Source organism: Corvus hawaiiensis, chromosome 13 (genome assembly GCF_020740725.1).
Source record: "Corvus hawaiiensis isolate bCorHaw1 chromosome 13, bCorHaw1.pri.cur, whole genome shotgun sequence".
NCBI lineage: Eukaryota > Metazoa > Chordata > Aves > Passeriformes > Corvidae > Corvus > Corvus hawaiiensis.
The window spans coordinates 1521108-1538929 of NC_063225.1; the positions used below are offsets into that span (position 1 = coordinate 1521108).

General features: G+C 40.2%; 1 protein-coding gene and 2 long non-coding RNA genes across 6 annotated transcripts in view; 2 read left to right on the forward strand and 1 right to left on the reverse strand.

Annotated features, from left to right (window-relative positions):
• Nucleotides 1-15464, reverse strand: part of DMXL2 (Dmx like 2) — a 47548-nt gene extending 32084 nt beyond the window's left edge. For 3 of the 4 annotated variants that reach the window (XM_048318324.1, XM_048318325.1, XM_048318323.1), the window contains exons 1-10: nt 15332-15464; nt 7118-7243; nt 5779-5850; nt 5011-5089; nt 4403-4559; nt 3937-4003; nt 3023-3201; nt 2527-2710; nt 1061-1235; nt 42-275 (exon numbers count right to left, since the gene is read on the reverse strand). In XM_048318324.1, coding sequence (XP_048174281.1) covers nt 42-275; nt 1061-1235; nt 2527-2710; nt 3023-3201; nt 3937-4003; nt 4403-4559; nt 5011-5089; nt 5779-5850; nt 7118-7243; nt 15332-15418 — 1360 coding nt within the window. In that variant the 5' untranslated portion in view covers nt 15419-15464. The remainder of the gene's footprint in view (nt 1-41; nt 276-1060; nt 1236-2526; nt 2711-3022; nt 3202-3936; nt 4004-4402; nt 4560-5010; nt 5090-5778; nt 5851-7117; nt 7244-15331) is intronic. The other variant, XM_048318326.1, reaches the window with a different exon arrangement.
• Nucleotides 4538-10623, forward strand: LOC125332928. Its single transcript, XR_007206671.1, has 2 exons — nt 4538-4615; nt 6665-10623. It is a non-coding gene; the product is annotated as an uncharacterized LOC125332928 (long non-coding RNA).
• A 476-nt stretch (nt 15465-15940) lies between the features above and the next one.
• LOC125332472 overlaps nt 15941-17822 on the forward strand; it is a 251308-nt gene continuing 249426 nt past the window's right edge. Inside the window, exon 1 of the long non-coding RNA XR_007206505.1 lies at nt 15941-16640. This is a non-coding gene — a long non-coding RNA (uncharacterized LOC125332472). The remainder of the gene's footprint in view (nt 16641-17822) is intronic.

The window sequence follows — 17822 nt, forward strand, 5'->3', positions numbered from 1 at the left end:
GCTAGTAGCACTGTCCGATCAGAACTACCCAGATTACTAACCATGATCTAACTTCATATGTAAGCCTTTCTCTTTTTCTTCCATTTCTTCTTCCTCTTCAGCTTCAACATCAAAATCTTGTTCTAGTTGTTGTTCAGAAATTTTTCTTAGATGCTGCATGAATACTTCAATAGAGGACGTAAAATGAAATTCTTTATTATTCAGCCAGTGGACAACGAAGCCTCCACTTCCTTCATCTGTATTAAAAGCTGTTCCAGCCAACACCGATGGAATATCTGTGGGCATTTTTAAACAAATAAAAAAGCTATATATTGAACTATATAAAAATATATACAGCTATACATTAAGCTATATATTAACCACTCATCTTTTTATTCATACATGTGTGTACACGCACCTTTCACTTATTTTAGGTATAACATAATTTGTGCCTGCAAGATTAGAAAAGGTAAGATGCAGATCAAGTTTTTACATCCAATTGTAATAAAAACAGCAAAGATATTTTAAGGTCAATGAATTTACATGAAAATTTATTCTTCTGTGAATGGTAAATGATACTCAATGGTTCTAATTGCTCAGTGCCATATATTGCAGTGTTGACTTTCATGTACAGACTTTACATTAAGTATGTCACTGCTCTTTAGTATTTTTCTTTAAAAATGTTCTGTATTGTTCTATAAAATGCAGCTGGTTTCCTACAAAAAAAACCAGTGGTCCAGCTTTTTTTTCAATCACTACATATTCTGTAGGATACAATTACTCTATTCATCACACACCATGGCCCCCCAAACCCAAGAATCAAACACCAAGCAGACTGGAAATTTATGCTTCTTTTGACTTCTGATCTGCAAAGATGAATTTAATTTGCTCATAAAGGTGCTGAAGGCATTCAGAATAAATTCAGCTTCATTTGTCTTAAAAACTCCATGTCAACTAACAGACTTCCTACAAGTTCCCTCTATTTGATTAGGCAAAGCAAAGAATGTGCATCTCAGCCACCTTTACTCTTTTCATGCTGTGAAAATACATGATTGCAGTCTAATAAATGGTTGTATTTCACCTGTATTAGGGTTGATGCTTGCTGCTATGTGGAAGTGACCAAGTGCATTTGCTTGATGGGAAATGTGACGCTGAACCTCATGAGTACCCTGCTGATCTGGCAGGACATCTGTGTGGGTAACAAGAACTGAAGATCTCCTTTGTCCTTTTCTCATATTTTTCAAATGATGAATTGTCTGTTGTAGTTACAAAAAATAAATTAGTAAATGCTAAAACCACTGTAAGGTAAAAAGTCATGCTTATACAAAGCCTAAAGCTTCTTTCTACCAAAGAAATGAAGGCTAATTTCAAAAGGATTATTTTAAATAGATTTCAACACAGAGTAGTACGCTTATGTACAGCAGATCTGCCCAAAAGCAAAGTTCTTCTAACAGTCTTCTGAAAGTTCCTTTAATATCTACTCAACACCACCACAAAAATACACAGCATTTTTCACAACATTCATGAACAAGATTAGAACAATCTAAAAGCAGCAGCTTCTGTGGTATAATTTTATAATGAATTATTTTTGTATGACTGAAAATTTCCAAGAGCATGTAGAGAGCACAAATGATTTAACAGCCCAAAGTGTAATTGGTCCCAAGCTCCCTACTCGTTGATGGCCATGATATTTAAGAAGTAAAAACCTGGTCTGATTGTAATAGTCTACAAATGAGTGATGGGGTGTTCTTCTGCTTTCTTATCTTTTCTTGGTTTTATACTGATAGCATAGAGACTGAGGGTAACGGACCACCACTTTGTCATCTAGCAGGATGACTTTATTAAAAACACTCAAGAATTTATATGCTTCTTCTGTGTACAAGTTTTAGGATCAGCTACGCAGCCAGTGATTAGGAGACTAACCAATCACACAACTAAATGGCAGAGCAGATGTTTCTTGCTCTTTTATCTCAGGCACCCTCACACATCCCACACAGCCTTAGCTGAAGCATTCTCACGTAGGTATTTGTGGCTGCAGATGATCTTTGGTATGCACCTTCTCAGGGGAAAAAGCTGCCTGTTGAGGTCGACCAGGAGCAGCCACTTCTACAGATTGGTTTTCTCTTATTGTAAAGTTAACAGACTTCCTAAGACTATAGGACTGGCACTGAAACAAAATTATCAAACGAAGTAACTAAAAATTAAAAGCATTTATTTACTCCTTTCATTGTCTTTATAGTTGCAGACTTTCAGACCCAATCAGAATGAAACCATCATTACTATTCCACATTAAACATTTTCTCTTCCCATCACTGTCAGTTAACTATAGAAAAAGTAAATTGAGTTTTAAGAACACGATGCTTGGATGCAGAGTCACAGTCTCTGACTTTTTCAGTGTTTAGTAACAGACTTCAAAATTATGAAATAATTCAGACTATTCTGTAATGCATATAGGGCCTACATAATATACATTCTTAGAGCTTTATATCCTTAAAGTTTTAAGAATCGTGAAATAAAAAATTGGACAAATTAAGTATTTACTTGTACCTCTAGGGCATGCTGTATTGTGTCCTTTTGCTTTCCAGACTGTGAGATGGTGCTGCCGATGCTGGAAGTGGTGGTTTCACAGATCTGCTCCCCCAGGAGAGTATCTTCGGGTAACAGCGTCTCTGCCCACAGCCGGCAGATGCCATCGAGGCATGACGTGAGTAACACGTTACAGACCAACCCCCTGATGGCAGACACAGCAAAATTACTGCCTGGCTAGCTCAGTATAGACACAGCAGAAATTAGGGGAGTGTACAAGTATTTAGTAGCTATTGTTTTATCTAAATTTCTGCTTCTCCCCTAACTGAAGGTTAACCTGACCATCGTTATTAAATTCGGTGATAGAGAAGTTTATGGGAAGATGTTGGTACCCTTCGTTTCTTGAAAGTATAAGAAGAGAAATCTCACGTTCTTGATGGCAAAACATTAAGCAGAGTGTTAAAAAACCCACTTGATCAAAGGCTTGCTTGCTTTTTTATAAAGGCAGCTTTCGAACCTGGGCATGTACTTGCTGATGTTCCGCCAGGAAAATCCTGTCACTGCTCGGGGATGCGCCAAATAAACAAAGGAAAACTGCACATCCTCTGAGCACTTCTTCTTTTCTTCATTCTCCTGGGGCAGAAGAGATGACTTCCAACCAGTCATAGGATACCAAACCTTTAAGAGGCAGTCATCCTAGGTGAAGCAACAAAAAACCAGGGGGTTAGGTAGCTGTAATTAAAAATGTAACTAAAAGAAAATCCCAAGTAATAAGGAAACTGCTGTTCTGGTATTGTTCATGACAACTTGGCCCAGAACTAAAATTCATCTCACATTTAACTCACAGTAAGTGCAAGCAAAAAATGCTTACTTACTGGGATTTGTAAACCAAAGGGAATCGTTCAAATGAGAGGGTGACATTAAAGAGAATTATTAATTGAAAATTTAGCTTGAATAGTGATTAGACAAAAAGTATTGCAGTCTGAAATAGACCTGGTAATTGAAGCCAGAATTCACTAAATAAAAACCTTCTCTAACTTATCCAGACATGTGCATATTATACCAGTTTAAATGTGTACGTGTTCTATCATAATGATCTCATTACTTTGAACAGAAGTAGAAAAAATTGTTTATATTCTTCTGAAACTTCATCTAAGTATATTTCATCTAAAAAAAAATCAAATATATATATACACATAAAAACATACAAGTCTGCATCACTGTCATTCAAGTATCCAGTAAGAGTACGTCGCTAAATCCAGTTTCTTGTTGCTGAAATTCATGGAATTACAAAAAAATACAGCATTACACAAGATCATAATTTACCTTTGCTAAGACTACAATAGAGTGTATGGTCTAGGACTAAACATATCACTTTTGTTAAACAAATGAAAAATACTGCAAAAACTCAAGTATTTTTTTTGTCCTTACCTTCCCGGCTGTCGCGAAATATTCACCATCAGGAGACCATGACATCAAATGCACTGATGTTGCAGTCCTACAGAATACAAGAGCAAGTTAAGTAAGGGCTATTTATTCTAAAATATTATTGCACCGGTATTCAGTTGATTCAGTGTTAGCGTTCATTATTTAAATTAAATATAAAATTAAGTAAGAATTAGATTAAGTATTTTATAGTTGTTGCTTTAGCCATACTTTATGAATAGCAGAAGCATAAAAATATTTGCTACAATGAAACAAAATAGTATTTTCACACTTCAATGAAAAAAAATTAAAAATTGGTTTAAGTACAGCAAGCCTAGGTTAGATCCAACAGGAGTGAGGATTTTTTATTTGGAATAACTTACATTGTTTGAATTTTATGGTATTTAAAAGCATATTTTAAAATACAGGTGAGGTAGCATTGCAATTTCTCTTAAAACAAAAACTATCTCACTTGCACTGCCAGACACATTTCCAGTCATTTAGAACCGGGAGAACTTTATCATCCTTGATCTGATTGTTGGCATCCTCATCTTCATCTTCCTCTAGAATGTCATCGGACGGAGGGGCCCACAGCTGCAGGAAGTCTGTTGCTGTCAGTAACCTGTTACCTGGAAGGGAGTGATAACAGAGCTATGGAACCAAGATGATGAAGGCATGCTGAAAGGTTAAGCCTCTTGTCATACTTTGTTGTGAATTATTCAGAACAGGTTGAAAGCTAAACTTTAGTCCATTTTGAATATGACAGGGTCATCTTATAAAGATCCATGTCTAGGTACATTGCTGACCTTAATTGTGCTGAAGTTCTATTTAAATGATTATTAGTGATAATTAAGTCAGTTAACACTGGGATTCCCAAACTAAGATCTTACATAAGAGACTCAAACACGTGGCACAGCATCTTAACAAATGTTAACCGTAGCCTCACATTTTATGCAACACTGCCTGAGAAGAGGTAATTTAAATTTTCTATATTCAAGCTCTCACTTTATTACAATAAAAATATTTTGTGTTCATTCTAACTACAAATGTTGAACAAATACTTCACAAATGATGCATTACCTTGAGGATCCCAGGCCAGGTTGTAAGTCATAGAACTGAGGAAGAATTGCCCAGTTTTTAGCCACTGACACTTCAGTTGCTGTAGTATAAAAACAGTAAAGGATTAATTCTCACATCAACAACCAAATATAAAGGTATTGCTATTTCCTTCTATATGAAATTGCTATGAGGCCTGTTGCAAAAGTATTCAGTGGTAGATTGCTAAATCTAGTTTTAATATGCTTTTAGATTGTTTTGTAAAATGTAAATGCATCCCAGGGTGCCCTGCAAACCAGATCTGGCCCTGTCCCACATACAAATATATCTGTAGATTATTTTGTACTACTGTAATCATAGATTTACAGGAACATAAGGGATGGAAGTATAGATGCCACAAAGATTGTGAAACCTGCTTGAGAACATCCTTAATGCTCGAGTCCTCGGCCATGGCTGTGCTGTTGTTAAAACAAGTCTGGGTGCACTAAAGTCTGTGTCGTGTTTCTGTACTGCATCTCTGACAACCTCTTCAAAGGACAAATACCAACTCGTCACCATGTCAATCTAGTATGAGATTCAAGAACAAGATGTTGGGAACTTAGGAAAAGGGCAGTCCACACTTCAATTCATGCAGTGGAAGAGTGTACCCATCCAGTTTTATTATGAATGGTGGAAATGGTTTATCCATCAGTCTGCTGTGTGCTGACATAATATAATAAAAATAACTGGCAGACAGACTTCTGTCTCTTCTAAGAGCCTAAACGGAATTACAGTTATGAAACACATACTTACACAATTTCTTTTATGAGAATTTATACCAAGCGGTTCAAAAATGCAAACAGCGTTTCCATATGATGCTGCAATCTGGGAAAAGAAAAAAAAAGTTGAAGACTCAAAATGTAAGGTTAGGAGGTCAGTGGAGTAAGTGCTCCTCAGTATTCCAAACCAGCTAAAGAATCTCCCATACCTCTTCTATGTGCCAGTGTTGTTGAAGAGTGAAATCAATACAAATGTAATTAACTGTGTTATGGGAATATTTTCTTAGGTCATTTGAGAAAAACAAACTCCTGAAGAAGCCCACCTTTCAGATTTTAACTCTAAGCAGGGCAGACATCTCATTCAATGGCACAAACACTGTCAGTCAGATGTAGTATATCCTTCTAGGGCAACTACTCTTAATGCATAAGGGAAAGTTGATGCCTTCACTGCTTCTGCTCATGTTCTGTGTACTTCACAGCTAACTAATGCATTAATTATTAGTGTCTGTGTCTCTAGATTCCATTTTGTATCACTAAATCACTGAATAATAGTTACAAGAAGCAGAAAGAAATGCAATTTTATATTTAACATTCAAATACATTTTGAGAAGAGATAAATGGCAAATAGAAAGTCTGAAGTACATATGCTATTGAATCCCTTAGTTTCTTTCAGCCACTTGTTTCACAGAAACCTCTAAACACAAAACAGTCTTTATTAGGTATTTATCTGGGTCTGTTCCTAATACTCATATGCTTATAAGTACTTTTGACTATCTTTAAAATTCCTCTTCTTCTTAAAAGATTTTTAAAAGAAAAACTGTTTAAGTCCTTCTCATTCAGGATCTGGTTTCCCCAATATAGAAATGATCCACAAGTTTCATGACATTTATTACGAAATCTCGTTTCTTCCGTAGGGGGAGGGGGAGAGGGAGAGAAGGTTGTGACAACACAGCCAATTCCAAAGTAAAGAACAGACTGTGAGTTCAGAGTCCTGAATGCAGAACCACCCAGGGGTTTGTGGTGATCTTGTAGGGCCCATCTCTGAAGCTGGAACATTCCAGTTCTGATATTGTGCTGTAACTAATGCATCTGTCCACAGTTTGTGACACCTCTTATTGCAGGTCCCGGAAAGGAATAAAAACCATTGTTACAAAGATGTCTCCTGCTTCCTTTACACTCTTCCCTCCCCCAAAGGATTCTTAGAGTAACATAAGACTAACACAAGAGGTGTTACTCAGAAAGTCCCAGATGAGTAAACCATGATCTTTGTTGTGAAATTAACTCTTTCATTCCATTAAGTACTATGTTGCCATTTAATTATTTCAGAGTATTGAAAATTTAAAAATTCTATACAGATTTATTAAAATCCTTACCCTGCCTTGTCGTTGGGAGCACTCCACACAACTGACCTGGATGTTTCCATGTTTAGCACCGGGAATAATTTGCACACATTCAAAGTCATTTGCCAGAATAACAATGTCACAACCAGAGCCATATGCCTGAAAAAATTTTTAAAAGAAAAAAATTGAAATGTTTATTTTAAAAACGAACTGAACGCTTCTTACACCGCTGATGTTTGGGAAGCTGTGACTACCCCAGTTAAACAAGAAGCTACAAAGCAGCGGGTTTGTTCCTCACTAATTCAATGAGCAAAAAGCAGAAACACAGTTGTGAAGGAGACCATAACGCCACTGGGGTTTAAACCACGGCAAACAGAAACAGTACAAAACCCAACCAACCCCCCACACTTAAATCTAGAACTTGAGCTCTGTATTTACTTTTTCTTTTGTTTATTTTAGATTTTAGTTGGTTTTTTTTTTCTCCCCTCCAATTCTGGTTGCCTCTTAGAGCAAGGCAGCCAAGCCAGGAGCATTTATTAATGAATTTCCATGTACGTTTCTTAAATAAGTGTGTGTTCTGCCTCCCTGCCTGCCTTTTTTATTATTCTTAATTTTTAAAAAGATTGTTAAATTATTCTCTTCTATAAGAATGCAATTGCTGGGCTTTTCTGAGTTTTAAGAAGTGCACATTACTGTAAGACCGTAAACGAAAGATTTCTCTTGGATATACTGTTGTGCAATACACACTATATCCTAAAGAATTTGTTTATGAAATAGCTATAGAACAGTGATAGCTTGCAGCACTTTTTACTGGCAGGATAAATATACACCTGTCTGCCAACCTTTCACCTGTTCTAAACAGTTTAATCACTCCAGATTATCTGTCCCACTGAGCTCCCACATTCAGGTGTGGAAATCTCTCCCTAGGATCAATCTACCACTAAGCCTTTTACAGTAACCAGTTAGAGCTGGAAGTCTCTTTCCTTAAAGTAAGTTTTCCTTTGATTACAATACAGTAGGCAGAAATTTTGTAACAGCTGAGTTAAGCAGAGAGTGCAAGTCCTCCACATGGTACAAAATTACTTATCATTTTAACTTGTCCACTGGATTTTTCACAAGAATTTCCAAAATACTGAGTCAGTCCTTGCTCTCTCCTTTGAGATCAATCAGTGTAAAGGCTACTTGTATTGTAAGCGTATGAGAGTTAAGAGTATTTGTATCGATTTACATGACCAGTGCCCCTTGGTGGTCACACTAAGATAACGGTGCAAGATCACCACTGGAACTAGAATGGACAGTTTAGGCCTCATGACTTTCTATGTCTACGTCTAATCCTCCTGGGAAGGAGCAACAAGTGAGAAAGGCTGAAAAAAAAGGGCTTCATTTAGCGAAAGTACATCACTGCATGAAACAGAAAGGAACAGCAATACGAGCAGCAAAGCAGAAAATCAGTCCCCAGAAATTAACACACCATACAACTGCACACACAGAAATGAAAACTGCAGATTAGACAGATCGTCTGAAAGATTTCCAAGGTCATCTCACAAAAATAGAGTGACACGGTGCTGTCTGAGACATCAAACCCACACTGCTGTTCAGGGAAGCTCTGAGGAACTGATACTGGAGTGATTCACAATGTAAGCAGGATTGCTAAAAGGTTGTTGGAGGGAGATTATCTGTGTAATAGAATATCCCAGCTCCTTGATGACTAGGCTGTGTGATTATTAGCCCCAGTCTGGAAGGGAGTAAGTTATTATTAAAATTGAATAGGATTATTTCCAGAATGTAAGAGAATGAAAGACGAGATTCTGAAATAAATTCTGGCATTGAACAGAAACTCTTTTTGTTTTGTTATTTTCCTATTTTTATAGTGGGATTTTTTACTAAACAAACTTCGCCAGTTGTGTTGAATGCTGGACAAAACAGTAAAGGCTCCCAAGTAGGAAGGAAGAAGACTGAGACCAGGATGTGAATGCCCAGAAATAGACAGGAAAACAAAAGCACACCCTCTTGTTCCAATAATTTATTCAGAATCCCAATATTCACAAGAAATTGATTCTCCTACTTGAACTTCAAAGGGTGAGCAATTAAAACAGAAAAGAACTGACTCATCTTCTTTTCAAAAGTCTTCCTCATAACTACTAATACAAACCTACTAAAAGACGTGACTTAAATTATCTAAGTAAAAAGAGGTGCTGCGTTACAGTGGGACCCTGACAGTGCTGATCCACTTAAAACGAGGACTTAAACCTTTCAAATCCCCTATTCACTGTCAGTATTGATAACCTGAGTTGCAAATTTCAGACTACGTTATACACTAGTTGCAATTTTATTGGCAAGAGACATGTACGTGTGTCTCAGAAATTAAAAAAGAAAAGACTTCTCAGCTTCAGTTTCCTTGTGCTTACTGTTCTTAAACATGCCCATTTGTATGTGTGTGTACAGCTCACAATGCATGAAACAGGAAATATTTTATACTTGGCTATGTCTGTTTATTCTGTGAAGCAAAAGAATTTAGTGTCTTTCTCTTTAAACATTGTAGTTTTTCATCTCTCCTGTCCCCTACCTGCACTGTCCAGCAACAAAGCATTAAATTTCCAGGCAATTATACTATTTAGCATATTTTTACAAAGTTAAGTTAAAAAGTGGTTCTGAATTAGAAGTGTGGTTTACAGTCAAACTCTTTTTCCTGAAAGAATCATCAAGATACAGAGATCTCTTTCCTTTGTGAAATGTTATTACTGTCACTTGTACCCATCCTACTCTTTGCCTGTGTTTACTGCTGCACCAACAAGTGACTCAGCAGACCTGAGTGTCCTGTGCCAACAGAGGGGATCCCTCGCTGAGGGGCTCAGGCAGAACCCATTCCCAGCAGCAGGATACCAGCCCTCAGCTCGAGGTTCTTAGAGCAAGTGCTGCTATCTCTTGGTTCTGGGGTCATTTTCTGAGCGTAGACATTTATTCTGAGAATGTGCCTTACTTCTTGAAAGTATATTAAAGTATATTTACCTTAGATCTTAAAATTATTTTATGAAGTCAATTCATTAGAACGCACCTTTGAAAAAGGTCCATATACTTTTATGTACTGAAAGATAGTTTCATATTTCACATTATATGCCTAAATACAAGTTTTTAATTTGATTACTTTCATGCAGCTTTTCTGATGGCTTCATTATATTAACATGTTTATACTTGAAGAGAACACTTTTCTGTTAAATCCTCTTTTCTTCTGTCCTGTCAGTCCTTAAGCTGGTAAAGCAGCAGAAACACCCCACACTGACAAAGAACAGGGAAGTGTCATAATGTTTAACATCAGTAGTTCCTTCTTAAGGATTCAGCTGACATCTGCATGAGGTCATTCATGCCACCACAGGTCTCTCCTGCCAGAGAAACAGTGGCCACAACATTGGTGGCAGCAGGCTGACAATCTGCATGGCCTGATAAAAGGAATGGAAAGTTGGTAAGCCATACAGACAGGAAAGATGGAAAATAAGGCACTGAGGTACTGTAATGGATGAGAGCAGCATAGAGCTCTTAAATAAGCAGAATTATGAGCAGTGGCTGAACAAAACAAGTGCACTAAGAACCACCCACATGGAGTATCTGCCAACCTCCATTTCTAATGTCACTGATAACTTCAAGGAGAAAATTAAATGGAGTTGCAAAACCACCAGAATGCAAGGATGACTTGCAGGATCCATAAGGAACTAATAAGCTGTAGTTTGCCAATATCTGCTCTATCTGTCAAGATCTGGGACCACTGAAATGAACAATGACAAAGCTTTAATTGAATGCAGGAGCAGCACACAGAAGTAGGACATTGTGTCCTACTGTAAGAGTTTGTGCTATATGCTCAGTTTTCAGGTAATATGAAAGCACATGCATCTGTTTCTTTCAGCTGCTCGTTTTCCGGTTTGCTTCTGGAACTAAGAGATAGGGAAACAATTATTCCTTCACATTCTCATCTTGGTTTTTCTTTATACAAATATTTTACTCTGTATAAAAAAACCGAAAAAATTATTGCCTTCCTATAACCTGCAACTCTTTACAAATTTTGCATAAGTGTAATAAAACACAAGTCCTCAAGCTCCTGTGTGTACTATTAGGGATGCAGAGGCATTTCAAGATGGTAAATGATGTGGAAGAAACAGAATCAGCCCACAGTGGTGTTAAAAAAAAATAATTTCGTAACCATCTAAAATAACATAAATTAAAATCTCTACCGAAACCTGAATTCAAGTCTGTGCTGGGCTTAAAGGACTCCTCTAGTAAAACAACACTCACTTGTCCTTAAGTTTGTGGCTATGAATAGTAAACATAAGACGCAGAAAATTCCTCCCCCTTCTGCTTAGCAATGAAGACACCTGAATTCTGAACCATTTCCAAACTCTCATCAATGGACACAACACTTACACTTCCTCCCCCTCCTCCTTCCAAGTACTGCTAGAATTACATACCCTTAATGCAAGCTAGCAAAATAACTGAGAAACAACTCCTAACCTACTACTAGCCTGTGGCCTGTAGAACAGGCTTTCCTAAATTGACATGAGAAAAATTCATAATTAAATACTTTACAATATGCTTAAACATACAGAGATAAAAGAACTCAGTAAGGATTCAGATATTAAGCGTCTCTAATCCAATTTACACAAAAACGTGCAGAACATATAGATACATGTAAATAGTAATAAATAACGGAGAGGGATTTGCAAATAAGTGTTTTAAGAAGGATGGAGTAGTAAAAAAGTAGGAGAACCCTACAGAGCAGAGAAAACCTATTCTCAGTTGCTGTATCTCGTGGACATCTGTGTGAAAGAAGATTTTGCTGTTTTCAGTGAGGTAAAAAAATTTCCATGGGTGTGGGAGACTCATCTGCAACAGCTTCTGAAATTCACCACACGCAGCTCCAGGCCAAGTGTCAGTATTGGCATGGAACATGTCAAGAAGCTTGTCCTTTTCAAAAATAAAAAATAAATTTTTTCTCACTTTCATCAATAAAGTTCTTAGATACCCCTAAAATCTGACATTCTGATTTTTCATTAAGAATGTTTATAGTTTTGTGCAATTAGTGCAGAAGTAAATATTATTTCCTGTTTGTCTGACACTTGAAATTTTTATATTTATAGAATCCAGCCTCTAGGTAAACGACATAGCTATTTTTATCTATTTATTTTTTTAACCCAGACTAACCTTAGAAACAGCTACATTCTGTTGTAGCTGCTTAACCAGCTCTTTCAGAACAAAAGCTAAATTAAATCAGCTGTGGCTTGAAAAATGCGTTTTCTACCTTTAAAAGCTTATTAGCTGCCAGTTAGACTGTGATGTACAGACACCTCTTCTGTCAAGGCAGGGTGTGTACTGTGAGGCACTGCTTAAAGCTCAACTCTGAACCTTTCTGTAAACCCACTTGTGGAACACAGTTAACAATATCTGCTAAAATGAGAACGTGAATTAACAGCAAGCTGAAAGGTGCACAGAATTATTCCTAGAACTTCTGCCATTCAGTACTTCAACCCTTTGCTTAAGCAGAGTTGTTTTCAGAGCCCAGACGAAGGGGGCTGAAGAGACTGTCTGGTGCAAGACAGCATTATGGAGCTCTTTTGCTTCTAATCACCTTCCAAACAGTTTTTCCTGTGTATCACCCGCTCTGCCAGTCTGGCCACAACACAGCTACAGCACCCACAAGGCAGTTTGCTACCACACATCTCTGCGCCTCACCCCTTCCTTAGGAAAGGCTGGATTAGATGTCAGGATTGCAGCAGTCAGATGTGGGAGCAGAGGAGGAAAGAACCCTGCACATTTCAGAATAAACACTGACAAATCCTTTGTAGCCAACCTACAGCAACTCTCTCTATTTCTTTGGATCTGTATAGTTTTATGCAGTTCCTAATACTTGTTTTTATTAGGCAAAGAAAAAAACAGTGGAAAAATTCTTTTCCCTGTCTTGTTCTCAGAATAACTAGATGACTTCTACCAAAGCTTTAAAAAAGTTGAGGCAGACTGTGTTATCATCCTAGCTCTAGCTACACCGACTTGGAAATTAAAAGCTTACCTTTATCCCCAGCAAGGAGTCATGCAAACAAGCCAAGGACAAACCACAGAAAGGAAGAATGAAGGGCCTGAGAATTGCAATGTCCCTAATCACGTTAGAAGAAAATGTGTTTCTTCTCTCAGAATTCTCAGTCCTTTTCTGGACTTAGGTATCTAAAGCACATTCATCTTAAAAGGAAGTTTCTTCTCCTACTCCTCCTCAAAAAAAAAGGAAATATCTCCAAAACTATTAACTAGTGGGTACATATATATACGTACCCAAGCCATTATTCTGCTGTTAAGTGGAGTATTTTTAACACGAGTGATTCATTTCTGCACACAAAGAAGCTGTATTTTCAAGTGCCTGTGATGAATCAGTTGTAGCAATTTTGAACTATTCTCACGCATTTTCAACGCCCAAACATCAACCAAAACGTGAGTGGGCACATGCGCACACAAACAGCAGCTCCTGTGCCACAGCCCTGTGGGTTCACACAGACACCTATGGGTTCACAGCTCGCTGGGCACATCTCCCTTGCTCTCCTGCTCTTTCCTTGCCTGGCTGGTGCTGTGTGCCAGTGCCTGACAGGCGCTGGAGCTTCAGAGCTGACTCTGGTCTGCAGAGTCAGTCTGTCACCTGAACTGCAAAACCTGCCTCAGGATCTGAGCTGAAGTTACGACTCCAAACAGCTCAGTGGTTTGGGGGCACAAAGCTACGTCCATACAGGTGATGTCGACCGACAGAATTTGAGGTTAGGCACTAATGAACCACCTGCAGTCGATGGTAGACTATGAGTCTACTAAACCACACAGGTAACTAATTCCCTAAGAATCCGGATATAAGACCCTAAACAGTTCTTAACCATACAGTTTACTATAGGATCAAGGTCTAAAATGGCAGGAAATAATACTACGAGGACAGAGAATGAAGAAAAAGCAAAGAAGAAAGTTACAGCTATGAAAGTCTGGAAGACATACTTATTAAAACATACTTATCTCTTTAGTTTCTTGCTTCCTGTACTATAAAAAATTGGATGCAGCAGCCAGAGAAGACAGTGAGGTCTGTTATATGTAGTTCCCTAATTAACATCCTACCAAGCAATTCTGCATTGTTTTGGAAGACATCACTTTTGCTCTTGGAAAATTCTTGTATAAACCACAATATACGTTATCATTCATTACTGATGTTATCGAAACCATGAAAAGAATTAGCATAACGTTGTGTTGCATAATACCATTTGACTGACTTTTCAAATTGTCATAGTAAAAAGAAACACATTAGAATCTGAATATGTGTAAATGACTTCTTATATAAATATCAAAAGTAACAGAGGTCCCCTTAATAGCAGTATGGCTGCATAGCAGCAGAATGAGGAAAATAAAGACAAACATGGCACCTTTTGTTTCTTAAGACTCTCCAGCATTCATTACTGAAATAAGAAGTCTATGAGAATCCATTGTAAGCTTTAAATGTTTCACGAGTCTGCTGACATTTATCTTACACCAAAAAGGATGCTCTGCATCATTTTGCTTGGAATTGGTTTGTGCCTGGGATATAATCTTTTTAATATAAAATGCAATGAGAAAACTGATTCCCAAAGAATAAGATACTGATCAGACGGCAGCAGGAAAACACTGCAGAAGCTGATCACTCACTAAAATCAAAGCATACCGAGCATACATAACGAAGTGAAATTGCCATTAGAAATTGACAATAAACAAGTATAGCCTGTGAATGAGAAACAGATTGTCTTGTAAACTACGGGGCCCTTAAAATTCACTTAGTGTATCTCTTTATCATCTCTTTCTGTTTCTTTCCCAGTTTGAGACGAGCATTTGACAAATTTGTGTTTTATCAACCTCAGTAATGGAAGGCAGACGCTCATCAACAGCGGGCAGGCTTCGTCAGAATCCCAGTGCAAGTGACGGTGTGCGCTTTGCAGATGAGACATACACACGCACACGCACACAAATATATTTTAGAAAAAAATTAAGGAAAGACAGACAGGAGCACCCAGCGAAACCCGAGGACACACATCCCCGGGGGTTTCCCCGGCCCATTCAGAGGACGGAGCGCCGGCCAGGGCTGGCAGGCGACCCCCGGATGCCCCCACATCCCCCGGGTCCGCCCGCAGCGCCCCCCGCCCGCCCGGCTGCCCCGTCCCTCCGCTGTCCCCGGGCCTACGGCCGCCGTGCCCGGGCCGCGGCGCCCGTTACCGTGAAGGGGGTGTCCTGCACGCTGCCCACGGAGTACCCGTTGTCGCCGGGGTTCACGGCGCCGGTCAGGACCTGGTGCAGATGCATCGCGGCCCCGGCCCCGGCCCCGGCCCCGGCCCCGGCCCCGGCCCCGGCCCCGGCCCCGGCCCCGCCGCGCGACCGGGACCCGGATGGCTCCGCGGGCGCGCGCGCGAGGGGCGAGGGGGGGGGGGGGCGCGCGAGGCGGCGCACGCGCCGGGCGGCGCCGGGATCAGGTGGGGGGCGCGCGCGGACACCGCCCTCTGCGCGAGCGGCGGGGCGGGCCCGGCCGTGCGCGCGACCGCGCGCGGGGCGCGGGGGGGGGGGGGGGGGGGGGGGCAGGAGCGGGGGCGGGAGCGCCCCCCCGCGGCGGCGGAGCGCGGCCGGTGCGGTGAGCAGGGCGGGCCGGCGGGACTGCCCTCACGGGCGGGACTCACTCCCCTCACGGGCGGGACTCACTCCCCTCACGGGCGGCAGGCACCGGAGCACGGCTGCGGGGGCGCGGCTGCCGCGGCGCGGCTGCCGCGGCGGCGGCGCTCCGGCGGGGAGGCGTGTCCCGGGAGCGCGGCGGGCGGGGCGCTGAGGGGAGCGGTGTGCTCGGCCTCGCAGGTGCGGGTGCTCTGCCGCCCGGCTCGCACGGGTGCCTCTCTCGGTAGTTGGACATACGTGTATGAATATATGCCTATGTGTACATGTATATATATATATGGTGCTTCTGAGGGAGGATTGGTTTGTTTCCGTTAAGGCTCCTCTGGTTTGGTCATATCCCGGAAAGCTTGGGATGCTCTCGGGAATGCACCAGCGTCGCTCCAGCAGTGCCCGCAGTGTGGGGACTTCGAGTAAGGTGTTCAGTTGAATTTCACGCACAGTGAGTGACCTCACAGAAAATACGGAGAGGCTTTTGCTGCTTTATTTGTAATAACAAATTTTTTCTTTGTAAAAACAAAAGCACTCCTGAAACCTAAAGCCTTTGCCGCTCCTTCTCTGTCTCAGAGGTGTAGAGAAGACTGGATCCTGAAAATTACTTGGAAGAGATTCTAAACTCTGAGTGGGGGAAGAAAAATACTCTGTATGCTGTGTGTCATGAGATAAGGAAACTTCTCAGTTTTCTTGTCCCGGGCCGATAGAGTGGTCTCGCTGTTGCTAACAATTGAAGCTGCAAAGCTCACGCTCCTTTAATGTCTGTGGCGCTATTGCCTGAGTCAAGACTGCAGGATTCATCCTACCTTGTACTGCTTCTTAGAAGCACTCATCTCTTACTGCACAAATGCACGCTACTCGAAGTGTAGAGGTAAATAAACACAAAGTCAAGTGACATTTGAATGGAAAAAACATTGTCATGAAAATACTTCTGATTTTGTTTACTCCCGTGCTTGTTAGAAGCAATCCCTTTGTAAAGGGAGCAGTGTCTCTAGCTGGGGTGAAAGGCAAAGAGGAAAAAACCATTTTGATCTTCAGTTGACCTGGTTACACATGAAAGCACGATGTAATGTTCGTGTGCTTCCATCACTATTCTGTAACTTCTCTGATTGAAAGCTCTTCCACATAAGATGTGTAATAACTTACAAATGATTTTTATTTTGAATAGGATTGTTTAAAAAAAAAGCATGCAACAGGACTTAAAGGCAAAACCAGTTTGGTGGGGCTTTTTTTGTTTTGGTTGGGGTTTTTGTTTGTTTGTTTTAACGAGTGGAACAAAGCCCACCTAATGCCTGAAAAGGGCAGCTGGCTTTTGGATTGGTAGCTGTAATGGGAACGAACAGCATAATCTAAAGGAAAGGGTTTTCCTGGTTGTGCTGGCACAAAGTCTTCAGAGACAGCAGAGTACCTGCAGGATTGATTCAGTCTTGCTGGGTAGAGCCGTGGTGAGGGAGAGTTTTGGTTTCAGCTCAGTGTTCTGTCACCTAACGAGAGTAAGACTGACTGTAGCGCTTGTGTAAAATACTGGGTTTGTGGCTGTGGAAACTTACAGACATGGGTACCTCTGTGCACAGAACTTTGAGCAAGAATCACATTGCAAGTATCTGCACATTCTTCCTGAAAGCAAATATTTTCACCTGAGTTTTGTTGATAGATTGTTTTACCCACCTGAAATCATTCTTCCTTATTAGTGACTTAAGTACCTCACATTAAAGTAATTTTTAGTGCATGTGACTGTGATTTCTATACCTGAGACCATGAAACAATCTCTCTCTTTCATGTATATATAAATGTAAACAAGAGTAAAAACATGTAAGTAAGGGGCCTTCAATCTTTTAATTTCCTCTTTAATTCTTGACCTCTTTAATTCTTGTTGCTTTATTCTATTACTTTATTTTCTTTTTAACTCTAAACAGAAGTTCCTGCAGTCCCTCTGCTGGAGTCTGTGTGCCTGAGGAATTCCCTCTTTTGGCTTGACTTTGTGAGAAGGGAACTTCCAGCACCTCAGGAGAGCGGCAGCTGTATAGAATCAAAAGCTCTATTCAGTGTATGC